The 26,447-nt window shown below is 40.0% G+C and overlaps 1 protein-coding gene across 1 annotated transcript; it reads right to left on the minus strand.

The window, feature by feature from the left end:
• Positions 1-25,129: 25,129 nt before the first annotated feature.
• Positions 25,130-25,651, minus strand: LOC138071093 (histone H2B 1/2-like). The gene has a single exon (XM_068962513.1). The coding sequence runs from the start codon at positions 25,649-25,651 to the stop codon at positions 25,130-25,132; it is 522 nt and encodes a 173-aa protein (XP_068818614.1).
• Between the last annotated feature and the right edge of the window lie 796 nt (positions 25,652-26,447).

The raw sequence follows: 26,447 nt of genomic DNA on the forward strand, positions 1-26,447 counted from the left end.
CTCAAAAAATGATCAATCTTATTGCTAAAAAACCACCAGAGTGAGAGAAAAAGAATAAAAAGAGAGAAATAAAACACCTAAGAATAAATGTACCTAGGTGGTGGTGAAAGACCTGTACTTAGAAAGAATAAGACCCTGATCAAAGACATGGAAGATAATATAAACAGAGGGAAAGGTCTACTTTGTTTATGGATTCGAAGAATTGATATTCTTTAAAAAACCATGCTATCAAAGGCAATCCACATATTCAATGCAATTCCTATGAAAATACCAGGGCATTTTCCACAGAACTAAAACAAACAATTTTAAATTTTGTATGGAAAGATGAAAGACCCTGAATCGCCAAAACAGTCTTCAAGAAGAAGACCAGAACTGGAGGAATCGGGTTCTCTGATTTTGGTCTATAACAGAAAACTACAGTAAATCCAATCAGTGTAGGACTGGCACAGAAATAGACACATGGATCCATAGAACAGGAGAGCTCAGAAATAAACCTATGGGCTTATGGTGAGTTCAGTTCAGTTCAGTCTCCCAGTCATGTGTGACCCTTTGTGACGCCATGGACTATACCACACCAGGCTTCCCTGTCCATCACCAACTCTCAGAGCTTACTCAAACTCATGTCCATCAAGTCGGTGATGCCATCCAACCATGTCATCCTCTGTCATTCCTTTCTTTCCCGCCTTCAATCTTTTCCAGCATCAGAGTCTTTTCCAAGGAGTCAGTCCTTCACATCATTTGACACAATATTGGAGTTTCAGCTTCAGCATCAGTCCTTCCAATGAATATTCAGGACTGATTTCCTTTAGGATTGACTGGTTGCATATCCTTGCAGTCCATGATCAATTAATCTACAATATAAAAAGGCAAGAATGACCCTGTATGCAAGACAGGAAAAAAGACACAGCTGTGTATAACGGACTTTTGGACTCAGAGGGAGAGGGAGAGGGTGGGATGATTTTGGAGAATGGCATTCTGTCATGTATACTATCATGTAAGAATTGAATCGCCAGTCTATGTCTGACGCAGGATACAGCATGCTTGGGGCTGGTGCATGGGGATGACCCACTGAGATGTTATGGGGAGGGAGGGGAGGGGGGTTCATGTTTGGGAACACGTGTAAGAATTAAAGATTTTAAAATTTAGAAAGCAGCTAGAAAGATGGCGGAGGAATAGGACGGGAAGACCACTTTCTCCCTCACAAATTCCTCAAAAGAACATTTCAATGCTGAGCAAACTCCACAAAACAACCTCTGTAGGCTGGCAGAGGACAGCAGGCAACCAGAAAAGCAGACCATTGTCTTCAAAAACAGGTAGGAAAAAATATAAACGACGAAAAAGGAGACAAAGGAGGAGGGGAGGGAACTCCGTCCCGGGAAGGGAAGCCCGTCCCGGGAAGGGAAGCCCGTCCCGGGAAGGGAATTTTAAGAAGAGAGGTTTCCAAACACCAGGAAACACTCTCCCTGCCGAGTCTGTGGCGAGTCTTGGAAACCCAGAGGGCAACATAACAGAAAGGAAAAATAAAGAAATAATTAAAACCAAGAGATTACAAGCCCAACAGTAACTCCCCCAGCGGAAAAGCAGCACAGATGCCTGCATCCGCCATTGGGAAGTGGGGGCAGGGCAGGGACGCGCGGGAGGCGCGGGCTGCAGTGCTTTGTAAGAATCGGGCAGGCACGCCCCACGCGCAACCAGAACGATCTAACTTGCGCTAGCAAACCAGACTGTGGGATAGCTACAGCACGAAAAGCTCGAACATAAGACGCCGCCAGGACCGAGCACAGAACAAAGGACGGAACGGAAAAAGCCGGCTGCAGACCATCCCCCGCCGGGGACAGGCAGCCAGAGCCGTAAGGACTGGAAAGGGGCAATTGCAGACCCGGAGAGACTTTACTTACCTAACTGCAAGCGGGCTTCTTTGCTAAGACTTCTGGGGGTGCTGGACAGTCACAATCTGCCTCACGGGGGACGCCAGCGGTCCACCCAGAAAGTTGAGCAGCAGCGACAGAAAAGGTGACAAGCCGCGGCGATCACGCTCGCCAAACTCCTGAGCTACTCGGACCTGGGAAGGGCACAAAGCGCAGTCCCAGCCGAATCTGGGCCTCTGAGGGCTGCCTGAGCGCCAAACATGAGCGGCTTGGACCGGGAAGTGCACGCAGCCTAGGGCCAGCCCCAGACGGTTCCCGACTGTGCATCGTAGAGCCGGAGCGGTTTGTGCGCCGCGAGAAGGGACAGGTCAAGCGGGGCTGTGACACTGTGAGCACACGACAGCACTATTTGTTTGCGGCATCCCCCCTCCCCACAGCGCGACTGAACTAGTGAGCCTGAAAAACCAGCAAACGGAAGAAGTTAAACAGAGGGAACCACCTTGGAAGTGATCCCACACGGCCCAAAACATCAGAGAAGAGCCAGATATATTTTTACTATTTTAAAAATCATTCCTTTTTTTTTTTCTTTTTTTTTTTCTCTTTTTTTTTCTAACCTTTTTTTTTAATTGTTAAATCTTCTATTTCTCCTCTAATTTTTATTACTATAACCTATTATTACTATTTTTAAAAAAAAAGACTTTTTTTTTTTTTTTTAAGGCAAACACCATATACAGCCTTTGGATGGTTGTTGGTGGGGTTTTTGTTTGTTTGTTTGTTTTGTTTTTTTTTTGTTTGCTTGTTTTTTTTTTAATAATTCTTGGTTTTTTTTCTTTCTTTCTTTCCTGCTTTTTCCTTCTGCTTCTTTTCTTTAATATTGTATTTTTGAAAATCCAACCTCTACTCTAGATTTTTAACCTTTGCTCTTAGGTTTTTGTTGTCAATTATGTTCATTTAAAAACCCAAACTTCACTACCCAAGTTTACCTGAGAGCGAGATTACTGGCTTGACCACTCTCTTCTCCTATAGACTCTCCTTTTTCTCCACCTGGTGGCCTCTGTCTCTTTTCTCCCCCATCTCTTCTCTATCCAACTCTGTGAATCTCTGTGTGTTCCAGACAGTGGAGAACACCTAAGGAACTGGTTACTGGCAGGATTTGTCTCTCTCCTTCTCATTCCTCTCTCTTATCCTCCTGGTCACCTCTGTCTACTTCCTCCCTCTCCTCTTCCCTGTATAACTCCGTAAATACCTGAGCGGGCCAGACTATAGAGCGCACATAAGGAAGTGACTACTGCCTAGCTTGCTCTCTCCTCTTTTGATCTCACCGCATCTCATTCCAGTTACCTCTAACTACCCCCTCCATCTTCTCCTCTCCTTGTAACTCAGTGAACCTCTCTGAGTGTCCCTCAATGTGGAGAAACTTTTCATCTTTAACCTAGATGTTTTATCATCGGTGCTGTATAGATGGAGAAGTCTAGAGGCTACTGTAAAAACTGAAGACCAGAAGCAGGAGGCTTAAATACAAAACCTGAAAACAATAGAGAACTCTTGAATTCAGGGAACATTAAGCAATAGGAGCTCATCAAATGCCTTCATACTTACACTGAAACCAAGCTCCACCCAAGGGCCAACAAGTTCCAAAACAAGACATATCACTCAAATTCTCCAGCAACACAGGAACACTCCCCTGAGCTTGAATATACAGGCAGCTCAAAATTATTCCAAAACCTTTGATGTCTCATAACCCATCACTGGTCACTCCACTGCACTCCAGAGAGAAGAAACCCAGCTCCACCCACCAGAACTCCAACACAAGCCTCCCTAACCAGGAAACCTTGACAAGCCACTGATAGAACCCCACCCACAGTGAGGAAGCTCCATAATAAAGAGAACTCCACAAATCACCAGAATATAAAAAGACCACCCCAAACACAGCAATATAACCAAGATGAAGAGACAGAGGAATACTCAGCAGGTAAAGGAACAGGAGAGTTGCCCACCAAACCAAACAAAAGAGGAAGAAGTAGGGAATCTACCTGAGAAGGAATTCCGAATATTGATAGTGAAAATGATCCAAAATCTTGAAATCAAAATGGAATCACAGATAAATAGCCTAGAGACAAGGATTGAGAAGATGCAAGAAAGGTTTAACAAGGACCTAGAAGAAATAAAAAAGAGTCAAAATATAATGAATAATGCAATAAATGAGATCAGAAACACTCTGGAGGCAACAAATAGTAGAATAACGGAGGCAGAAGATAGGATTAGTGAAATAGAAGATAGAATGGTAGAAATAAATGAATCAGAGAGGAAACAAGAAAAACGAATTAAAAGAAACGAGGACAATCTCAGAGACCTCCAGGACAACATGAAACGCTCCAACATTCGAATTATAGGAGTCCCAGAAGAAGAAGACAGAAAGAAAGATCATGAGAAAATCCTTGAGGAGATAATAGTTGAAAACTTCCCTAAAATGGGGAAGGAAATAATCACCCAAGTCCAAGAAACACAGAGAGTTCCAAATAGGATAAACCCAAGGCGAAACACCCCAAGACACATATTAATTAAATTAACAAAGGTCAAACACAAAGAACAAATATTAAAAGCAGCAAGGGAAAAACAACAAATAACACACAAGGGGATTCCCATAAGGATAACAGCTGATCTTTCAATAGAAACTCTTCAGGCCAGGAGGGAATGGCAAGACATACTTAAAGTGATGAAAGACAATAACCTACAGCCCAGATTACTGTACCCAGCAAGGATCTCATTCAAATACGAAGGAGAAATCAAAAGCTTTACAGACAAGCAAAAGCTGAGAGAATTCAGCACCACCAAACCAGCTCTCCAACAAATTCTAAAGGATATTCTCTAGACAGGAAACCGAAAAGGGTGTATAAACCCGAACCCAAAACAATAAAGTAAATGGTAACGGGATCATACTTATCAATAATTACCTTAAACGTAAATGGGTTGAACGCCCCAACCAAAAGGCAAAGACTGGCCGAATGGATACAAAAACAAGACCCCTCTATATGCTGCTTACAAGAGACCCACCTCAAAACAAGGGACACATACAGACTGAAAGTGAAGGGCTGGAATAAGATATACCACGCAAATAGAGACCAAAAGAAAGCAGGAGTGGCAATACTCATATCTGATAAAATAGACTTTAAAACAAAGGCTGTGAAAAGAGACAAAGAAGGCCACTACATAATGATCAAAGGATCAATCCAAGAAGAAGATATAACAATTATAAATATATATGCACCCAATATAGGAGCACCGCAATATGTAAGACAAATGCTAACAAGTATGAAAGGGGAAATCAACAATAACACAATAATAGTGGGAGACTTTAATACCCCACTCACACCTATGGACAGATCAACTAAACAGAAAATTAACAAAGAAACGCAAACTTTAAATGATACATTAGATCAATTAGACCTAATTGATATCTATAGGACATTTCACCCCAAAACAATGAATTTCACCTTTTTTTCAAGTGCTCATGGAACCTTCTCCAGGATAGATCACATCCTGGGCCATAAATCTAAACTTGATAAATTCAAAAAAATCGAAATCATTCCAAGCATCTTTTCTGACCATAATGCATTAAGATTAGATCTCAATTACAGGAGAAAAACTACTAAAAATTCCAACATATGGAGGTTGAACAACACACTTCTGAATAACCAACAAATCACAGAAGAAATCAAGAAAGAAATCAAAATATGCATAGAAACTAATGAAAATGAAAACACAACAACCCAAAACCTGTGGGACACTATAAAAGCAGTGCTAAGAGGAAAGTTCATAGCAATACAGGCATACCTCAAGAAACAAGAAAAAAGTCAAATAAATAACCTAACTCTACAACTAAAGCAACTAGAAAAGGAAGAATTGGAGAACCCCAGAGTTAGTAGAAGGAAAGAAATCTTAAAAATTAGGGCAGAAATAAATGCTAAAGAAACAAAAGAGACCATAGCAAAAATCAACAAGGCCAAAAGCTGGTTCTTTGAAAGGATAAATAAAATTGACAAACCACTAGCCAGACTCATCAAGAAGCAAAGAGAGAAAAATCAAATCAATAAAATTAGAAATGAAAATGGAGAGATCACAACAGACGACACAGAAATACAAAAGATCATAAGAGACTACTATCAGCAGTTGTATGCCAATAAAATGGACAATGTGGAAGAAATGGACAAATTCTTAGAAAAGTACAATTTTCCAAAACTGAACCAGGAAGAAATAGAAAATCTTAACAGACCCATCACCAGCACGGAAATTGAAACTGTAATCAGAAATCTTCCAGCAAACAAAAGCCCAGGTCCAGACGGCTTCACAGCTGAATTCTACCAAAAATTTAGAGAAGAGCTAACACCTATCCTACTCAAACTCTTCCAGAAAATTGCAGAGGAAGGTAAACTTCCAAACTCATTCTATGAGGCCACCATCACCCTAATACCAAAACCTGACAAAGATGTCACAAAAAAAGAAAACTACAGGCCAATATCACTGATGAACATAGATGCAAAAATCCTCAACAAAATTCTAGCAATCAGAATCCAACAACACATTAAAAAGATCATACACCATGACCAAGTGGGCTTTATCCCAGGGATGCAAGGATTCTTCAATATCCGCAAATCAATCAATGTAATTCACCACATTAACAAATTGAAAAATAAAAACCATATGATTATCTCAATAGATGCAGAGAAGGCCTTTGACAAAATTCAACATCCATTTATGATAAAAACTCTCCAGAAAGCAGGAATAGAAGGAACATACCTCAACATAATAAAAGCTATATATGACAAACCCACAGCAAACATTATCCTTAATGGTGAAAAATTGAAAGCATTTCCCCTAAAGTCAGGAACAAGACAAGGGTGTCCACTTTCACCGCTACTATTCAACATAGTTCTGGAAGTTTTGGCCACAGCAATCAGAGCAGAAAAAGAAATAAAAGGAATCCAAATTGGAAAAGAAGAAGTAAAACTCTCACTGTTTGCAGATGACATGATCCTCTACATGGAAAACCCTAAAGACTCCACCAGAAAATTACTAGAGCTCATCAATGAATATAGTAAAGTTGCAGGATATAAAATCAACACACAGAAATCCCTTGCATTCCTATACACTAATAATGAGAAAGTAGAAAAAGAAATTAAAGAAACAATTCCATTCACCATTGCAACAAAAAGAATAAAATACTTAGGAATATATCTACCCAAAGAAACTAAAGACCTATATATAGAAAACTATAAAACACTGATGAAAGAAATCAAAGAGGACACTAATAGATGGAGAAATATACCATGTTCATGGATTGGAAGAATCAATATAGTGAAAATGAGTATACTACCCAAAGCAATTTACAAATTCAACGCAATCCCTATCAAGCTACCAGCCATATTTTTCACAGAACTAGAACAAATAATTTCAAGATTTGTATGGAAATACAAAAAACCTCGAATAGCCAAAGCAATCTTGAGAAAGAAGAATGGAACTGGAGGAATCAACTTGCCTGACTTCAGGCTCTACTACAAAGCCACAGTCATCAAAACAGTATGGTACTGGCACAAAGACAGACATATAGATCAATGGAACAAAATAGAAAGCCCAGAGATAAATCCACACACATATGGACACCTTATCTTTGACAAAGGAGGCAAGAATATACAATGGAGTAAAGACAATCTCTTTAACAAGTGGTGCTGGGAAAACTGGTCAACCACTTGTAAAAGAATGAAACTAGATCACTTTCTAACACCGCACACAAAAATAAACTCAAAATGGATTAAAGATCTAAATGTAAGACCAGAAACTATAAAACTCCTAGAGGAGAATATAGGCAAAACACTCTCAGACATAAATCACAGCAGGATCCTCTATGATCCACCTCCCAGAATTCTGGAAATAAAAGCAAAAATAAACAAATGGGATCTAATTAAAATTAAAAGCTTCTGCACAACAAAGGAAAATATACGCAAGGTGAAAAGACAGCCTTCTGAATGGGAGAAAATAATAGCAAATGAAGCAACTGACAAACAACTAATCTCAAAAATATACAAGCAACTTATGCAGCTCAATTCCAGAAAAATAAACGACCCAATCAAAAAATGGGCCAAAGAACTAAATAGACATTTCTCCAAAGAAGACATACGGATGGCTAACAAACACATGAAAAGATGCTCAACATCACTCATTATCAGAGAAATGCAAATCAAAACCACAATGAGGTACCACTTCACACCAGTCAGAATGGCTGCGATCCAAAAATCTGCAAGCAACAAATGCTGGAGAGGGTGTGGAGAAAAGGGAACCCTCCTACACTGTTGGTGGGAATGCAAACTAGTACAGCCACTATGGAGAACAGTGTGGAGATTCCTTAAAAAATTGCAAATAGAACTACCTTATGACCCAGCAATCCCACTGCTGGGCATACACACCGAGGAAACCAGAATTGAAAGAGACACATGTACCCCAATGTTCATCGCAGCACTGTTTATAATAGCCAGGACATGGAAACAACCTAGATGTCCATCAGCAGATGAATGGATAAGAAAGCTTTGGTACATATACACAATGGAGTATTACTCAGCCGTTAAAAAGAATTCATTTGAATCAGTTCTGATGAGATGGATGAAACTGGAGCCGATTATACAGAGTGAAGTAAGCCAGAAAGAAAAACACCAATACAGTATACTAACACATATATATGGAATTTAGAAAGATGGCAATGACGACCCTGTATGCAAGACAGGAAAAAAGACACAGCTGTGTATAACGGACTTTTGGACTCAGAGAGAGAAGGAGAGGGCGGGATGATTTGGGAGAATGGCATTGTATCATGTATACTATCATGTAAGAATTGAATCGCCAGTCTATGTCTGACGCAGGATACAGCATGCTTGGGGCTGGTGCATGGGGATCACCCACAGAGATGTTATGGGGAGGGAGGTGGGAGGGGGTTTCATGTTTGGGAACACATGTAAGAATTAAAGATTTTAAAATTTAATAAAAAAAAAATTAAAAAAAAAATAAAAAAAAATAAAAAAAAATTAAAAAATTAATAAGAAATAAAAAATAAAAAAAATAAAATAAAAAGGCAAGAATGTACAAATGGAGAGAAGACAGTCTCTTCAATAAGTGGTGCTTGGATAATTGGATAGCTACATGCAATAAAGTAAAATTAGAACATTCTCTAGCAGCATATACAAAAATAAACTCAAAATGGACTGAAGACCTAAATATAATACATATGTTGTGTAGGAAGTCATTTTAAGATTCCATTAGATATTTTAATGAGCTGTGTTTCTTTCACATTTGTAAATTCAGACATTAAATGAACACATCAGTTATATTTTTTAAAAAAACCCACTGAAAATAACCACAGTTGGGTTTTGAGGGGATAACTGGGACCTCAAAAGTCTCTGATACACAGGAAATCTAGGATGCTGATGGGAAAAGCAGAGTTTGATGTTGAAGATTGGAAGGAGGAGTAACACTGGTGATTATTCACTTCAGTTGATGATTGAGGAAATAAGAGTGCCTAGTGCGCAATCACCTTGCAATGTTGTGGATCACTGTGAAGGCAAAATAAGGGAAATGGCTTCACGGCTTAAATAACAATTGCCGGTCTCAACTCACGAATGATGGTGTTGATAGGATAGGCATACTCCATTCAGAAACCTTCTCAACATTACCGTTGTTTATGGATTCACATAAAAAGAGGACTCCGACACAGCATAGAAGTTAAGTGCAACAGAAAATTCAGGGGAAAAAAAAAACCCATTTCACACTTCCTAGAATCACAAGTTTCTACCCTAACGTGTTCAGCTAATCTAATGTCATTCTTTTTCAACCCTCATTCTATTGTTTTTGAAGTGGAAAACCTTCATGATTTGCAACTTAACACCATAGGGATGGTGAGAGCATTCATTCAGTCAGAGAAGCTAAAAAAGTTCATGTTGACTCCATGTCAGCCAAGGAGGGACTCAACCTGGTAGGCACAGTCACTGAACCACTCTACAGTGAGGTTTTCCTGACTGAACCAATAACTGTCTTCCTGGAGTGTTCAGGTCTGGTGACAGCAGGTGACAGGTTTGATTATTTATCTACTCTGACAGTAGGGTAACAAGCACAATTATCTATAGTTGGTCTTATAAAACTAATCAAGGTCATATATATATATTACCAGTGGTAGGAAATGGCTTGGTAGTAAAGAATCCACCGCAATGCAGGAGACCTAGGTTTAATCCCTGAGTCCAGAAGATTCCCTGGAGTAGGAAATGGAAACCCACTCCAGTATTCTTGACTGGAAAATTCCATGGACAGAGGAACCTGCTAGGCTACAATCCATGGAGTCACAAAGAGTCACACACGACTGAGCGAGGAACACTTTCAACACTTTCTCAAGTATTCTAGAGCTCCTGTACAAAATGCTAGTGATTAGGTCACTTAAACAACATTCATTTATTGTCTCATACTTGTGGAGGTTCTAAGTCCAAATCAAGGTTTCATCTGAATTGATCTTATGCAAGGTGTGAGGCCTCTCCTTGGCCTGCAGATAACTGAAATCCCCATATACCTGTCCACATTTTCTTTCCTCTGTGTATGTGTCTATGTCTGATTTTCCCTTATTACATGGATATAACTCATTTAGATTAAGACCTACTCTAATGAACATATTTGAACTTGTTTGCTTGGTAAATGCTCATCTCCAAATATGATCACATATGAATATGAGTGTTTATGGCATAGATATATTAATTTTAGAGGCACAAATTCAAGCCATAGGAGATATGGATTTTGAACTAAACATGGGAACATTTCCTGCCTCTTCCATCATGTTGATGTATGGCAAAACCAATACAGTATTGTAAAGTAAAATGAATAAATAAATAAATAAATAAATAAAAAGAGAGTCTGATCCAGTATTATGCATGGTTTTGCCTTTGTGTGACTCTATCAGAGGATTACAGAAACCATCCTTCTCTTGATGAGCCTGCTTGGTAGGAAATATCTCGATCGCAGCACTGTTTTTAATAGCCAGGACATGGAAGCAACCTAGATGTCCATCAGCAGATGAATGGATAAGAAAGCTGTGGTACATATACACAATGGAGTATTACTCAGCCGTTAAAAAGAATTCATTTGAATCAGTTCTGATGAGATGGATGAAACTGGAGCCGATTATACAGAGGGAAGTAAGCCAGAAAGAAAAACACCAATACAGTATACTAACACATATATATGGAATTTAGAAAGATGGCAATGACGACCCTGTATGCAAGACAGGAAAAAAGACACAGCGGTGTATAACAGACTTTTGGACTCAGAGGGAGAGGAAGAGGGTGGGATGATTTGGGAGAATGGCATTCTATCATGTATACTATCATGTAAGAATTGAATCGCCAGTCTATGTCTGACGCAGGATACAGCATGCTTGGGGCTGGTGCATGGGGATGACCCACAGAGATGTTATGGGGAGGGAGGTGGGAGGGGGGTTCATGTTTGGGAACACATGTAAGAATTAAAGATTTTAAAATTAAAAAAAATAAATAAAAATACAAAAAAATAAAAATAAAAATAAAGAAAAAAAAAAAGAATAACCTCCATTGATCTCAAATCTCCCTTTGGAAAATAATTCAAGTGAAATACATATAATAAAGTGTTTCCCTTAACCATCTCCAACGTCATACAAGGGCAGTTTTTTATGCTTTTCCCTCTCCGTAATTTTTTTCCTCAAAACTGCTCCATTTATGACTCTGTGGATATGCACTTTTCACAATCGAGGAGGCGAATTACCAATAAATGTCAGATATTAGAGGAGGCAAAAAGAAGAGGGCCATGAGGTATATGAGAAAACTCTGTATTCCTAAATCAGAAAAGTTAGTTATTCAGGCCAGGTCTGTCTGTGTTCCATTCACCAAGAAATCTGTACTTACATTCTCCTTGCTGTCTATCTGCGTGTTTCTTTGCCTATATAAATGGTTACGATGTCTATAATGGTTAGAAATTTCAGTCCACTTTGGTGTGAAAGCTGTGGCATGCAGTATCAGATTCCACTAAATAGTAGGTGTCCCCCTCCTAGTAGTAAGTAAAGAGAAAGCCAATCCAAAGAAATCACCATAGTATAGTGAACAAAACACTTATTTCTATAGCCTTACCCTGTGTATGCCACCCAAAAATATCGCAAGAAGCTTGACTTTGATTTCAGTGGCTATTAGATTCAGGAATATTGCTTGTCCCTGAGTACTCCTTCCAATAAGAAGTCTTGTCTGTTTCCCCCTCCTCTTGAGCTGATGAAGCCTTTGATTATTTTGAGCAATGAATAAAACTAGTGGAAATTGTATTAGGCCATTTACCAGCCTAAGGTTTAAGAAGGAATGTCCTTCTGCCTTGCTGTTTGAGGACATAGAGCTACCATGGAAAAGGTTAGTCTGTCCTGCTAGACCTCCCCACAAGAAAAGAGGCCCTTTCAGCACCAGGTATGTGTGTGAAGGTTGCCTAGAACTTTGCAGTGTAGCTTAGGTATCAGGTGATTATCACTGAATGGTCTTAGGATGGTTCATATTTTTAACAGATATTTATATTTCACATTTGGAAATTGTGTTAAACATTTTTTAAATGTTCTCATTATAAATTGTGATATACAACGTTATGCTAAAGAGTATTTTAAATACTCAGATGTGCTTGAAAAGTGGCTCAAATCAATAGACAGCTGACACACACACATAATTCTAACTGATTAATTGACTATACCCATAGTGAAAAACTGGACTTTCTTTCTCAGAAGAAAGGAAGGACCAAAGAAAATTCTAATTTTTGTCTTTAGCTATGGGTGAGGAATAAAATGTTGATAAAGAATTTGTAACCAAAAGAGTGCCCTGATGTAGCTTTGGTATTCTAATTAATACTGTCAGCATGGCCCAAGTAATTTCTGTTTGCAAACGTATGGCAAATGCAAATCTAATTGCATCTAGAGGAGCTTAACCCTAATTGAGGCTTCTACAAGTATTCCTACAATTAATGCCCCCTCTCCGAGCAAATACAGCTTCCCCCTCCAAAATGACAGCATCAGCATAAACTATAAACCAAGATGGAAACCTGCAAAGACTAATAATCAGATACGAAGTACAAGAAATATACCTAACATATTTAAATAGATGATAAGATGCATAAGACATGAGTAATAAATAGCTAATTATCAGAAGACAAATAAGCTTTCTAGTACTGAAATCATAAAAGAAGAGTAAAGAAATTTTAAACAGCTGAGACAGAAATGGAGAAGGAATATATGATCTAGAAAATAGATGAAAGAAATACTACAAAATACTTCATAAAGAGAATAAAAGAATTAAATGGAGGTCAAGAAACCTAAGAAATGGACTAAGAAAATATATCTCCTCGGACTACCAGAAGTGATAAACTTTCTTAGGAGTTGCTTTACCATAGTTGTTTTGTCAAAAGTTTTCACTTTCATCACAGGTTCAAAGGATTTATTAACAAAATGAGCTACTCATTATATACAAATAAACAATACAAGTGTTTATTAGAGAATTATCTAAATTATTTGCAATATACTAACATTAAAAAAAGAGAGAGAAATAGAGCAGAGGATACATCACCTATCTGGGCGATTTATTTGTAACTCCATTTTGTTTTCAAGATTTTATTTTTACTATCATTATTCTGAATTCTTTTTCAGGTAGATTCCGTATCTCCTCCCCTTTTATTTGGTTTGGTAAGCATTTATCCTGTTCCTTTACCTGCTGAGTAATTCTCTGCAATTTCATCTTGCTTAGATTGCTGTGTTTGGGATGGCCTTTCCGTATTCTGGCAGTTTGTGGTTCCTCTTTATTGTGGAGGTTCCTCCCTGTGGGTGGGGTTGGATGGGTGGCTTGTCAAGGTTTCCTGGTTAGGGAAGCTTGTGTCGGTGTTCTGGTAGGTGGGTTTGGATCTCTTCTCTCTGGAGTGCAATGAAGTGTCCAGTAGTGAGTTTTGATATGTCTGTGGGTTTGTTGTGACTTTGGGCATCCTGTATATTGAAGCTCAGGGCTATTTTTCTGCATTGCTGGAGAATTTGCGTGGTATGTCTTCCTCTGGAACTTGTTGGCTCTTGGGTGGCGCTTGGTTTCAGTGTAGGTATGGAGGCTTTTGGATGAGCTCTTATCGATTAATAATCCCTGGAGTCAGGAGTTCTCTGGTGTTCTCAGGTTTGGACTTAAGCCTCTTGCCTCTGGTTTTCAGTCTTATTCTAATAGCAGTCTCAAGACTTCATCTATACAGCACTGATGGTAAAACATCCAGGTTAATGATGAAAAATTTCTCCACAGTGAAGGACACCCGAAGAGGCTCATAGAGTTGCATGGAGAAGAGAAGAAGGGAGGAGGGAGATAGAGGTCACCAGGAAGAGGAGAGGGGGAATCAAAAGGGGAGAAAGCAATCTAGCCAGTAATCAATTCCCTATGTGTGCTTCACCAGAGAAGGCAATGGCACCCCACTCCAGTACTCTTGCCTGGCAAATCCCATGGACGGAGGAGCCTGGGAGGCTGCAGTCCATGGGGTGGCTAAGAGTTGAATACGACCGAGCGACTTCACTTTCACTTTTCACTTTCCTGCATTGGAGAAGGAAATGGCAACCGACTCCAGTGTTCTTGCCTGGAGAATCCCAGGGACAGGGGAGCCTGGTGGGCTGCCATTTATGGGGTCACAGAGTCAGATACGACTGAATTGACTTAGCATCATGTGCACTCCACAGTCCAGAACACTCTGAGGTGTTCATGGAGTTACACAGAGAAGAGAAGAGGGAAGAAGGAGACAGAGGTGACTAGGAGGAGAAGAAGGGGAATCAAAAGTAGAGAGACAGATCCAGGCAGTAGTCAGTTCCCTAAGTGTTATCCACAGCCTGGAATACCCAAAGAGGTTCACAGAGTTAGGTAGAGAAGAGAAGGCGGAGGGAGGAGATAGAGGCGACCTGGTGGAGAAAAAGGAGAGTCAAAAGGGGGAGCGGGGAATCAAGCCAGTGATCACACTCCCAAGTAATAATGGGTAGTGAGAATTGGGTTCTTAAAGGTACACCATTGATAACAAATACCAAAAAGCAAAGATTAAAAATCTAGATTAGATGTAAGACTCTCAAAAACACAATATTAAAAAAAAAAAGAAAGTCACAGAAATTATCAAATATATATATAAAGTTTGCTTTACAATAGGGTCTGTTTTTGCAAGGTAATAATAGGTTATAAAAATGAAAAGTAAAGGAGTAATAGAGCACTTAAAAATAAAAAAATTTTAATTAAAAAAAAATAATAAAACTATATCTAGAAATTTCTCTGGAACTGTTGCAGACAGTGTGGGGTCAGTTCAGTTTCAGACAGTTCCTTGATCCAGCTTATATGTCTCAACATCTATAGGCCCCTTCCAATGTAGTCGGTGCTAACTACAGGGTTTTAATCTGTTGCACCTGTCACTTCAAAGCGATTCCCTCAGTTTATTTTAGCTTCTTCTGTTTTCTGGTCCCTTCAGTGTCTAGTTTCTGCCCTGACACAAGGGGGCGAAGGTGGTCACTTATTTAGGCTCACTTGGTCAGTCGTGCTGTGGGGAGTGAGGAACACTGCAAACAAATATCACTAGCGTGTGTGGGGAGTGCTCGCAGTGTCTCAGCCACACTGGGTTTGGCCCCCCTCATGGCGTGTATGTTTTCCCAGTCTACACTGCTCAGGCTCTAGGTTGCTCTGCCAGGAACTGTCTGAGGCAGGCCCTAGGTTGTATGCACTTTCCAGGTCTAAGCCGCTCAGGTTCAGGTTCTCGGGTTCTCCACAAAGGAACACAGACTCAGTTGGCCCTGCCTTTTGAGCCCTTCCCAGGTCCGTGCAGCTCAGGTGACCAGGTACTTGGCGAGTACACTCTCCGCAGGTGTGCAGCACATCTTATCACGTCCCCTGTCCCAGCTGCTCAGTTTCCTGGGTGTGCAGCAGGAGCACCGTCTCAGGTGTCCCATGTGTCTCCTCTGGGGAGCTGATCTCTGGCTGTGACCCTCCCGGCAGATGTCAACCGTCCAGGATCCCTGGAAGACTTGGTTAGCAACTGGGAGCCTGCTCACATTTTGGGAGAGGATGCTGTCTCTGGGCTGAGATTGCCCCTTTCTGGCTCTGGCTGTCGCCGCCTGCCTCTCTGCCTTCAGCGGGGGATGGGCCAGTCCACAGCCAGCTAACTCTCCTCTGGTATTCACTCAGTCCTTTGTTCTGTGAGTGGACCTGGCAGTGCCTTAGCTTAGAGCTTTTTGCAGGAAAGTTCTCTCTCTCTCTCTCTCTCTCTCTCTCTCTCTCTCTCTCTCTCTCTCTCTCTCTCTCTCTCTCTCTCTCTTTTTTCTCTCTCTCTGGCTATCCCACAGTTTGGGTTGACATGAAGATCTGCTGGAGAAGGGATAGGGTACTCACTCCAGTGTTCTTGGGCTTCCCTTGTGGCTCAGTTGGTAAAGAATCTGCCTGCAATGCAGGAGACCTCGGTTTGATCCCTGGGTTGGGAATATCCTCTGGAGAAGGGAAAGACTGCCCACTCCAGCATTCTGGCCTGGAGAATTCCATGGACTGTATAGTTCATGGGGTCACAACAATTCGACATGACTGAGTGACTTTCACTTTCATTTGATGAAAGGACTTTGATTTCAAAGGAGACCAAGAAAAACTAACACCAGATCACCTGCTAGTAGATGTGCCTGTGTGGTACCTCGGGATCATCTTGCACACCTGGAACAAAATTTTCAGCAAGAAGAGCTCTTGGTAAAGCCCTGTACATTGTCAAAGACAGTGTCATGGGCCAGTTTGAAAACAGCACTTTTAGTAAGTCATGTATTTTCTCTCATGGTCATTGTATTCTGGGAGAAGTCATTTCAAGGAACCTACAACACTACAATATATTTAATTGTGCTTGGATGTAAATTCAGAAATAAAGTAGGAGCACTAATAAACAATGTTTAAAAGGCACAACAGTTAGGATATGGAGTGAAGACTGGAAGACCAAGGATAATTAAAACACAGGAAATCTAAGAAAGAGAGGAATAATGGGGTTCAATGTTGAAGAGGATAATACCAAATAAGCAAACATGGTTACTGACTTCAAAAGGTGATTAAGAGAAAGGGCAGCTCGTAAGCAATCATGATCAAAAAGTGTGGTTTACTGAAATGATAAACTAAGGGAAATTACTGATTTTAAAACAAATGGAAAGTATCAACTCAGACAAAATAGTTTTACTAGGACAAAAATACGCTATTCATTGGAGAAGGAAATGGCAACCTACTCCAACATTCTTGATGGGAGATACCATGGAAAGAGAAGCTTGATGGGCAACAGCCCATGGGATCCCAAGAGTCGACATTTTCTATCTGCTCCCTAGCAACTTCCCATCACACTTCAGACCTGCCTTATCTCCACAAATTCACTAGCGAGAGGCTCTGGAGTGAAAGGACCTAATTAATGGCCCAGGAAACCTACCTGAGTAAGGTATTTCCTCCTCAGAATACTAACGTGATTTAAGAGTGGAAATTTTTAATGGGATTTATGTGAATAAGCTGAAAGACAAAAGACATGTGAATCTCAATTGTAACAACAATGATGTGCGTGAATGTTTGATATTTCTTAGGTAACTAACATGCTCTGAAAGCAAAGATGGTATTGTGAAAAAACATGGATGTCAAAGGAAAGCCCAGTGTAATGTTTGCTGATGAAATGCCACTGTCATTCCTATTTAGAGTTAGGAAGGTGATAAGATAATTTCCTGAGAGCATTATGATTTGAAAGTTTTGAGGAGTATTAGGCATGAATTCTTAAAACTCTGGAAGTTACTGCTGTTCTAGGTGGGAGAATGAGGGTAAAAAAGTAAATGAAGTTTTGATGAAAATAATTTTGATGATAAAGACCCCCAAAAGGCAAACCTTGAGCAATAACTAATAGAATGGCCATTAAGAAAGTGGTGAAAGGAAATGTGGTTAGGGAAAATCAGGATTTTCCTTTGAAAAACTGCACTAGAATCATATATTCTTGTAGATCTGATAATGTGAGATAGTGTTTCCTTCACCATTAAAGGGTTTCAATAAGGGGGAAATAGCACAGGTCCAAAACCTAGAGCACATCCAATTTTTGAGAGCTACAAGTCTTTCCCATCAAGTGAGTGGCTCTGCAAAAAAAAAAAAAAAAAAAACAGGGGAAATGGCATTGGTCCAAAAACTAGAGCACATCCTATTTTTGACAGCTCCAAGTCTTTCCCGCCAATGGTGTGGCTCTGCCAAAAAAAAAAAAAAAAAGCCTTTGGTTTGTGATGCTCAGGTGGTCCTGAGGCAGCTCATCTGCAGGTGGTGTATCTGATGGCAGCCCTGGTGGCCTCAGACACATGGTGCTCCCAATCTCCCCTGGCAGCAGCAGGTGAAGTGTGCTGAGAATCTGTCTGGAGGTGAGAATCAACCCTTGATGGGAAGGGCCAGGAAGGAGGCATATCTGATCCACCCTCAATGATATTGTTCAGAAAATAATTCACACATGACATTTAAGGAAATGCCAAAATTAATGAGAAAGTGCTTCACAACCTGCTAGACACAGATGGGCATAGAAGTGCAAAGTCAGCTCCTTGTACACAGAGTAGTGCTCCTGGAAATCATGGAGATTACTGGCCTAATATTTTCTCCAGTTCTGATCAAAACCCTCATGACATCAGGAAAGAGAAATTGCAATATCAGAGTCTCTACATAGAGAACACAAACTGAAATATGATGGTATCATATTATTAAAAATATTTAGTATATACCAAATTTAAAATTTTTTTGACATAATTTAAGTTCAGAAAAATAACCCACATGGTGAATATACATAAGAGTTCTTAGTTGAGAAAAAAATGTTACCTCACTGTTTAAGAAGCCACAATGGGATGAAAATGGAATCAATAATTGAGAAACTCATAAAAATTAAAATCATGTAACTTTCAAGAATATATGATAATAGTCAAAGGTATTTATTCAATAGATTTATGTGGAAATAAATCACAGAAATTGAACCAAAAAAAAAAAGACTTTAGTAGAATTTAAGAAATGGGAGTCATCAATGTGGTTTCATTCCCAAGGACTAGGCCTCTTATGGTGTTTCCTCTTAGACATTTAAGGGACAGCTAATTCTACTATTAATAAGATGATTTCAATCACGAAGGGGGAAAAGCCAAATTTACAGTGATGAAATCTTACTAATTAATATCTGAAAAATTCTGTTTACAACTAAGAATTTAAAAATCTTACCTGAAATATTATTAATCAACTTGTTATTTTTTGATGCAAGGGACAAAAGACATATTCAGGACCATTTTTGAATTCATATCATTAAACCACCATGATTAAAAAGCAGCCAAGAAGCAAACCATAGCGAATGAACCATACCAACATACTCCATAATCTCCAAAGGCCAAACCTTCCAAGAAAGCTGTGATTGGTGTATCCTGTGTCACCCTATAACAGATTGACTCAATGACAAGGACCAACACCCCTTGCCTACCTCAGTCTCAAAGGCTGAAGGTGCTAGTAAGACTCCTATTTCTTCGGCCCAGAACAGTGTTCACACTTAGAGTCAAGGATTTTGACTCAGGAGCTGCAGGCTTTTCACCGGCTGAGCCAGTCCCAAGTGGAGTTTAAGCTGCTCTGATTGGAAGCTTCCAGCATCCTCAAGACGTAGAGGTGCAAGCCTTGAAGCTTTTTTGCTTCAATTATTTTAGCACTGTGTTTGGGACCTTTCATATTTTCAAATGATTTCTATGATACAAATAATGTCAGCAAGGTTTGAATGGGGTATATTTATCCTATTAATACTATTTTCTCCAAGTTCCTGCTCATCTTTTGTTATTAAACATAAACTTCTTTCCATATGTTGTCATTTCAGCAAACTGCAGTGCTAAATTATGATTGTTCACTAAGTGCCCTTTTTCCTCAATCACCTACTGAAGTCAGTTATCATATGTGCTTATTTGGCTTTAATCTCTTCAGCATCAATCCCCACTGTTTCACTCTTTTTTAGATTTCCTGTGTTTCAGCCATCCTTGAGCTTTACGAAGAGTGTGTGTAAGAGCATCCTGAGGTACAAAGAGGTATTTACTTGCAGATCTGTTGGTGGTAGTTTTTCCTAGTCTCCTTGGAAGTGAATGTTTTGGAAATATTTTCATAAAATTCATATCACATTCAAGCATATAAGTTATATTCCCAGTGGCTTAACTTTCATAATCTTTAGTCTAATGGACACAAGACAGTTTTTGAGAGGTAACAGCAGAACAGGGTTCCACACTGGACCAAATAAAAAAGGTCTTTAGAGCCCTCCGTGATCAGGAAATTGTCCCCGTCACGGGCACACAACTCAGAGCAGTTGAGTTCTTTCCTAGTCTTGCCCTAGTCTGTCTCCTGAGCTTTTGGGTACCTGAAATGTTAAAACTTTCTGTTTTACCCCTTCACAGTGCTGTCCCTTTTCTCAAGGCTTGAGCAAAAGTTTTGATTTCTGTAGGTTATCCATCGTTTGTCTCACTGTTTGACTGAGTGACATCCTTGTGAGGCTTAAGCATTCTAGTCAATAGGGAAATTTAAAACTTATTTTACAAGCAGAAAAATGGATACCAAACATAACAGAAATAATTAGTGTTTAAAGCAAATGAAAATTAACATTTTAAAGCATATATAAGGACTGAATTGACAGTTATCTCTCATTACCGAGATGGACAGTCAGAAACTTTTTGAAAATAAATACAACTATTCAATCTTCAAATAGTTGAGGACAATCACATGAGAGCAGTCACCTTGTTTTCTCTTAAGTAGTCATTAGTGTTGGAGAAGGAAATGACAACCCACTGCAGTATTCTTGCCTGGAAAATTCAATGGGCAGAGGAGCCTGGCAGGCTACAGTCCATAGGGTTGCCAAGATGTGGACACAACTGAGCAAGTGAGCTCACCAGCAGTCACTACTGTTCTCTTCTTTATTATTGTTATAGGAGTATCTACAAAACATTGCTTATAACCAAACAACAATTTTACCAAACAGAGAAAAGCCCTATGTGTACACTACTAATTTTGAAGCAATGTGATATAAAGTGTACTGGGAACCATGAAAAAAAGAGGGAGCTACAAATAGAATACTGATACATACCAGACAGATCAACAGAAGCATTCAGCCAGCCCACAGATACATGAGAAGCAATAAATAATTGCTGCTTTAATTTACTAAATTCTGAAATAATTTACAATGCAACAATCACTAAATGATACATATTATGAAAAAATCAAGTTTATCACAGTTGCAATTGATGTGAAAGCCTTGATTTATCAAAATTAATCATTTTAAGTAAGACTTTCCATCAACATTCTATGCTTGCATGGGTTAGAATTAAGAAACTAACTACACCACCCAGTAAGCATCAAACCACTATTTATGTGTGGAAAACACCAATGTGCTCTTAATATAATGGAAGTGTGAGGAGATATGCCCATCTATAACTCAAAATTCATGTCTCATATGAGTTGTATTCATTCTCCCTAAAATCCTATGCTGACGTCCTCAACATAGTACCTGACATGTGATTGTTTATGGAGATACAATCTACCCTAGAGGAATGAAGTTCAACTGTATTCATTAGGATGCCCCCAATCCAAAAAGACCTGTAGCTATGTAAAAAGAGGAAACGTGGACACAGAGACTCTCACACAGGAAGGAAACTGAACAAATGTAGGGGTGTCTTTGCCACTTTGACAAGAAAAGGTGAGAGACTGGAACAGACGCTTTCTTAATACCACTCTGAAGGAATCAAATCAGCTGTCATCTTGATTTGGACTTCTCACCTCCAGAAATGTGAGACCTTAGTTATGTGCAGTTCAAGTAAACCAATCTCAGGCATTTTGTACATTAGCCCAGGTAACTAATATGATATTACTAAATCACCACAATTAGAATCATTTAAGCAATTCAGCAAAGACAGTGCAGGCAAAGAATGGCACCTGATACCATCCCTGTTACCAAAGCTGAACATCCAGGAAGGGATATACTCCATGGATGCTGGAAAACTGGCTTGAACTTCAGACAATGAACATTTTGAACAATGGCTGTGGCTCACTCAGGCTGGTCCCTGATTGGCTAATTCAGAGCAGAGTGGCCATTGCACTTCTCTGACTGGACGTCCCACCATCAGAGGGGAATATCACTAAGGGTGTCATTTTCAAAACTTGAAGAGTAAAGCCTGGACAAGAAAAGAGATGGTTCACCTGAACAAGTTAGAGTAAACCATTCAGTTAGAAGATTAAGTTTTTTCTGAGTTGATTAGAATCTGTAATAATTTTTTTCCTTACAATGATTTAATTATTCATTCACTGTGTTTGAATCCACACTTCAGATGAATTGCATAACACAAGTAATGGAGAAAAGAGTTTCAATGAGGTATATTTGACCTATCAATACTATTTCCCATGCATTGGTAATTATAAGTTGTTGATTAAGCAGTGAAGGTTTTCCCTCATTTCCTCTTCACAGTAAACCACATTTGGGTGTTGGCACTAGCTGCCCTTCTTTCCAAAAGGGCCCACTAAAGTGTATAATCAGGATCGCTACTCCCCCTTCCACCTTCAACAACAATAACAAAATTCCAATTTTCTTTTTTTCTCTCTAGATTTCTTATGTGTTGTCCTCCCTTACACTCCCAGTCTTCACTCTCTAGACCAATTATGCTGCATCTGTAACATCTTTCAACAGTGATCCTATTGCATTTCTGTATTTACAAACACAAAATACACAAAGCATGATAGCAGTGTCTTAGTGAATAGGCACAGTACCACAGTTCCTTCCCCATCAATCTGCAGTCTGATTTTCATAGAAAGGCTATTATCTCTTGAGCTCTGGTCACTCAACCACACTTTGAGTCAGCAGCTGTGGCTCGCAGGCTGCCAGTCCCCCACTGGCTGCACCAGTGGAGATAGATGCTTGAAATGCTTTCTCTGGACTTGCTCTGATGGATATAAAATTGCAGGTCATGAGAGTTTGTGTTTTAAAGAGCAAAAGATTCTCTGCTAGAAAATAACTGATTAGATACATCTATGAATTTCTAAAACAATTTCAAAACCTAGGGAATTACAAAATTAAAATGTGTGTGAAATATTTGTTTTGCCATTTCTGTATTATATATCCACCCCCACTCATATATTTAAATGTTTGATTAACAAGGATATGTGGAAAATAAGTAAATGAACTGGGCTATGTGGGACAAGTATACTAGAGGTAGTAGATGGGTATATCACGTTCTTCACTATATCTGTTGCATATCACATAAAATGCTTCTGAAAAATTCCATAATACACATTGGGAGGTGAATAAAATGAGAAATTAAAATACTAGGAAAATAATTTAGAATTTATAGAACTCTATCATGGAAGACCTAGAGAAGACACTATAACTGGGATCAAGGAAAGGTTGGAATTTTGTATTTCCTCCTAACTTTTCTCTCATTGTTTGACTGAGAGTGACATCCTTCTCAGATTTCCCCATCCAAATCCTGTCACACTGAAAAGTTTGTTTTAACTTAAAATTTCTTATGAATGTATTTGCGAGTTACAATATTCTTTGTTCAGGTTTACAACTTAGTGACTCAATTGTTTTATATATTATACTCTGTTCACATTTATTAATAAATAATTGCTGTATTTCTCTGTGCTGTACAGCATATCCTTGTTGCTTATTTTCAAGTTCAAAATGAGTAGTATAAAATAAAATGAAATATTAAGTTCTAATGAAAACCATAGTAAATTACAAAGGACTGAAATCTCAGAGTGCTTTATCTCTCTCCAAGGATGAAGTAAGCTTGAAATCAATCTTTAAAAAAGGAATAGGAAAATCACCAACTACTTTGAGATTCAGCAATATACCTATAGAAAAAAAAGTCAATGCACCAAGAAGAAAACACAATGGACATTAAATTCAGTAAATATTCTCTTAAGCATTAGCAGTCAAATACTTGAGGTAGAAGAAGGAGTCATCTTATTTCTCTTAATTGCTGATCCTCCTCTTCTTTTACTGATGCAAAGAGCTAGGGACATGTCCCACAACAAGAAATGGATGCATCTGTGTGTGCTAAAGCCTCTTGAGTCATGTCAGACTCTTTGTGATCCCATGGACTGTAGCCCACTAGGGTCCTCTGTCCATGGGGCTTATCCATGCAAGAATACTGGAGTGGGTTTCCATGCCCTCGTCCAGGGAACCTTCTCCACCTAGGGATCAAACCCGGGGCTCCTGTGTCTCCTGCATTGCAGGCAAGGTTCTTACCACTGATGCCAATTGCGAACCCCAAGAAATGGATGCCGGCATGCTAGGTGGTTTGTGTCGTTTCTGACTCTTTCAGACTCTATGGATTGCAGCCCACCAGGCTCCTCTGTCCATGGAATTTTCCAGGTAAGACTACTGGAGTGGGTTTCCATGCTCTCTTCCAGGGGATCTTTCTGACCCAGGGATCAAACCTGCCATTCCTGCAACTCCTGCATTGTAGGCGGATTCTTTGCTGCTGAGCCACCCGGGAAGCACACACTGCTCTTTATCGGTTGCAAATCCCATGGACAGAGGAGCCTGGTGGGTTGCAGTCCACGGGGTCGCTAGGAGTCGGACACGACTGAGCGACTTCACTTTCACTTTCATTCATTGGAGAAGGAAATGGCAACCTACTCCAGTGTTCTTGCCTGGAGAATCCCAGGGACGGGGGAGCCTGGTGGGCTGCTGTCTCTGGGGTCGCACAGAGTTGGAAACGACTGAAGCGATTTAGCAGCAGTAGCAGCAGCAGCATATCCCATATAAAAATCCCTGGATGATACCTAAATATAGGTGGGAGAGTGAAAATGAAAAAGGCCAATGAAACTTTTAGGGAAAGAATTTTGACCATAAAGATCCTTAAAATCGCTGACTGATAAACCACGAATAGAAATAACCATTTAGGAAAGTGACGAGTTGCAATACATTAAGAAAAAAGTACACGATTTTTCCATCAAACAAATGACACAACCGACCGTATTTGAAGCACACTTGATGAGGTTTTTAATGTTTTCCTTGGGATGGAAACGTTTTAAAGATGGAAAGTAGGGGACACGTAAAGAAGCCAGAGTGGATGGACGTGGCTCTTTATCACTACAGGTCTTTTCCCTTCAACTGGTTCTGGTAAGAGTCTTTGGTTTGCGATGTTGCAGTGGTCATGAGGCAGTTCATCTGCGGGTGTTGTATCTGATGACCGACTTGGTGGCCTCGGACACTGCGTGCTTGCCGATCTCCCCAGGCAAGAGAAGACTCACGGCTGTCTGGATCTCCCCACTCGTGATGGTGCAGTGCTTGTTGGAGCGGGCCAGGCTCCCGGCCTCTTCAGCGATCTGCTCAAACATATCCTTCACGAACGAATCCATGAGGTTCATGGCCTCGTGAGAGAGACTCAGGCCGGTGTGCACTTGCCTCAGCACCCTGGGGAAATATGTGGCGAAGCTTGGAAAGTTGTCCAGATGGCGGCGACGGCGGCGGCGGCGGCCCTTAGCTGTCTTCTGTTTCGCCTTCTTTGGCTCAGCATCATAGGGCTCTGGTTCGGAGGGCTCGGTTTCCGAGGTCTCTGTCTCAGAGGGCTCCGTTTCTGAGGTCTCTGTTTCAGAGGACTCCGTTTCAGAGGGCTTTATTTTGGAGGTTCCGGCTTCGTTGGTGCCCAGGTCTTCCTCAGAGTTGTCAGAGGATGGCTGAGCCATGTCAGAGCCACCAGTCCCCACTACTCAGAAGAAAGGACATGCGGGAATTGAAGGCAGTTGGCGGAGTTTATAAGCCCTGCCCTCCCTGAAGTCACAAACACTGTCCATATCTGATTGGATAAAATGCAAGGCAGGAGGCCTGTTACTATGGCAGCCCATGTCACGTGACACTGGACGCTCCACGCCCAACTCCCACTGCCCCTCCCCCACGTTTAACCACACAGACAGTCAAACTCAGTGGTATCTTTAAACTTTCCGTGACTTCCACCAGGAAAATCTTTGCACTCTGCCCCATGAAGGAGCCAGCCAGTCATCTATTCACCTCAGCTGATTTATGTCTATTGTTGATGCAAGAGAAGTTTCAAAGATGTCACCAAAGTCATCTAAGTTGAAAAATGTAATAATCAGTTAGAGCTTCCTGAAAGAGTCTGACTGATCTCCATAACTCAAGCTCTTTCAGACATCAGAATGACTCAGGTCACTTGGTGGACATTTTACTCCAACACAGAATCTTTTCCTTCTGATTGACCTACAGTGCCAGGAGCAGAAATTTCCTGACATCCTCAGCACAGTGCTCCTGAAAAGCATAGGAATTAGTTGACCAGCTATTATCTCCAAAACTTATCAAAGACAATGATCACTATGAAGAGAATGGCAAAATCCCATTTGCCAAATACAGAACACAAACAGAAATAGGAATACATACTAAAAATATTTAACATTTTGCAAATTTTAAACTGTTTTCTTAAACATTATTTAGGTCCCCCAAATACCAGACAATGTGGAATTGATTAAT

This window comes from Capricornis sumatraensis, chromosome X (assembly GCF_032405125.1).
Source record: "Capricornis sumatraensis isolate serow.1 chromosome X, serow.2, whole genome shotgun sequence".
In the NCBI taxonomy this organism is placed as follows: domain Eukaryota; kingdom Metazoa; phylum Chordata; class Mammalia; order Artiodactyla; family Bovidae; genus Capricornis; species Capricornis sumatraensis.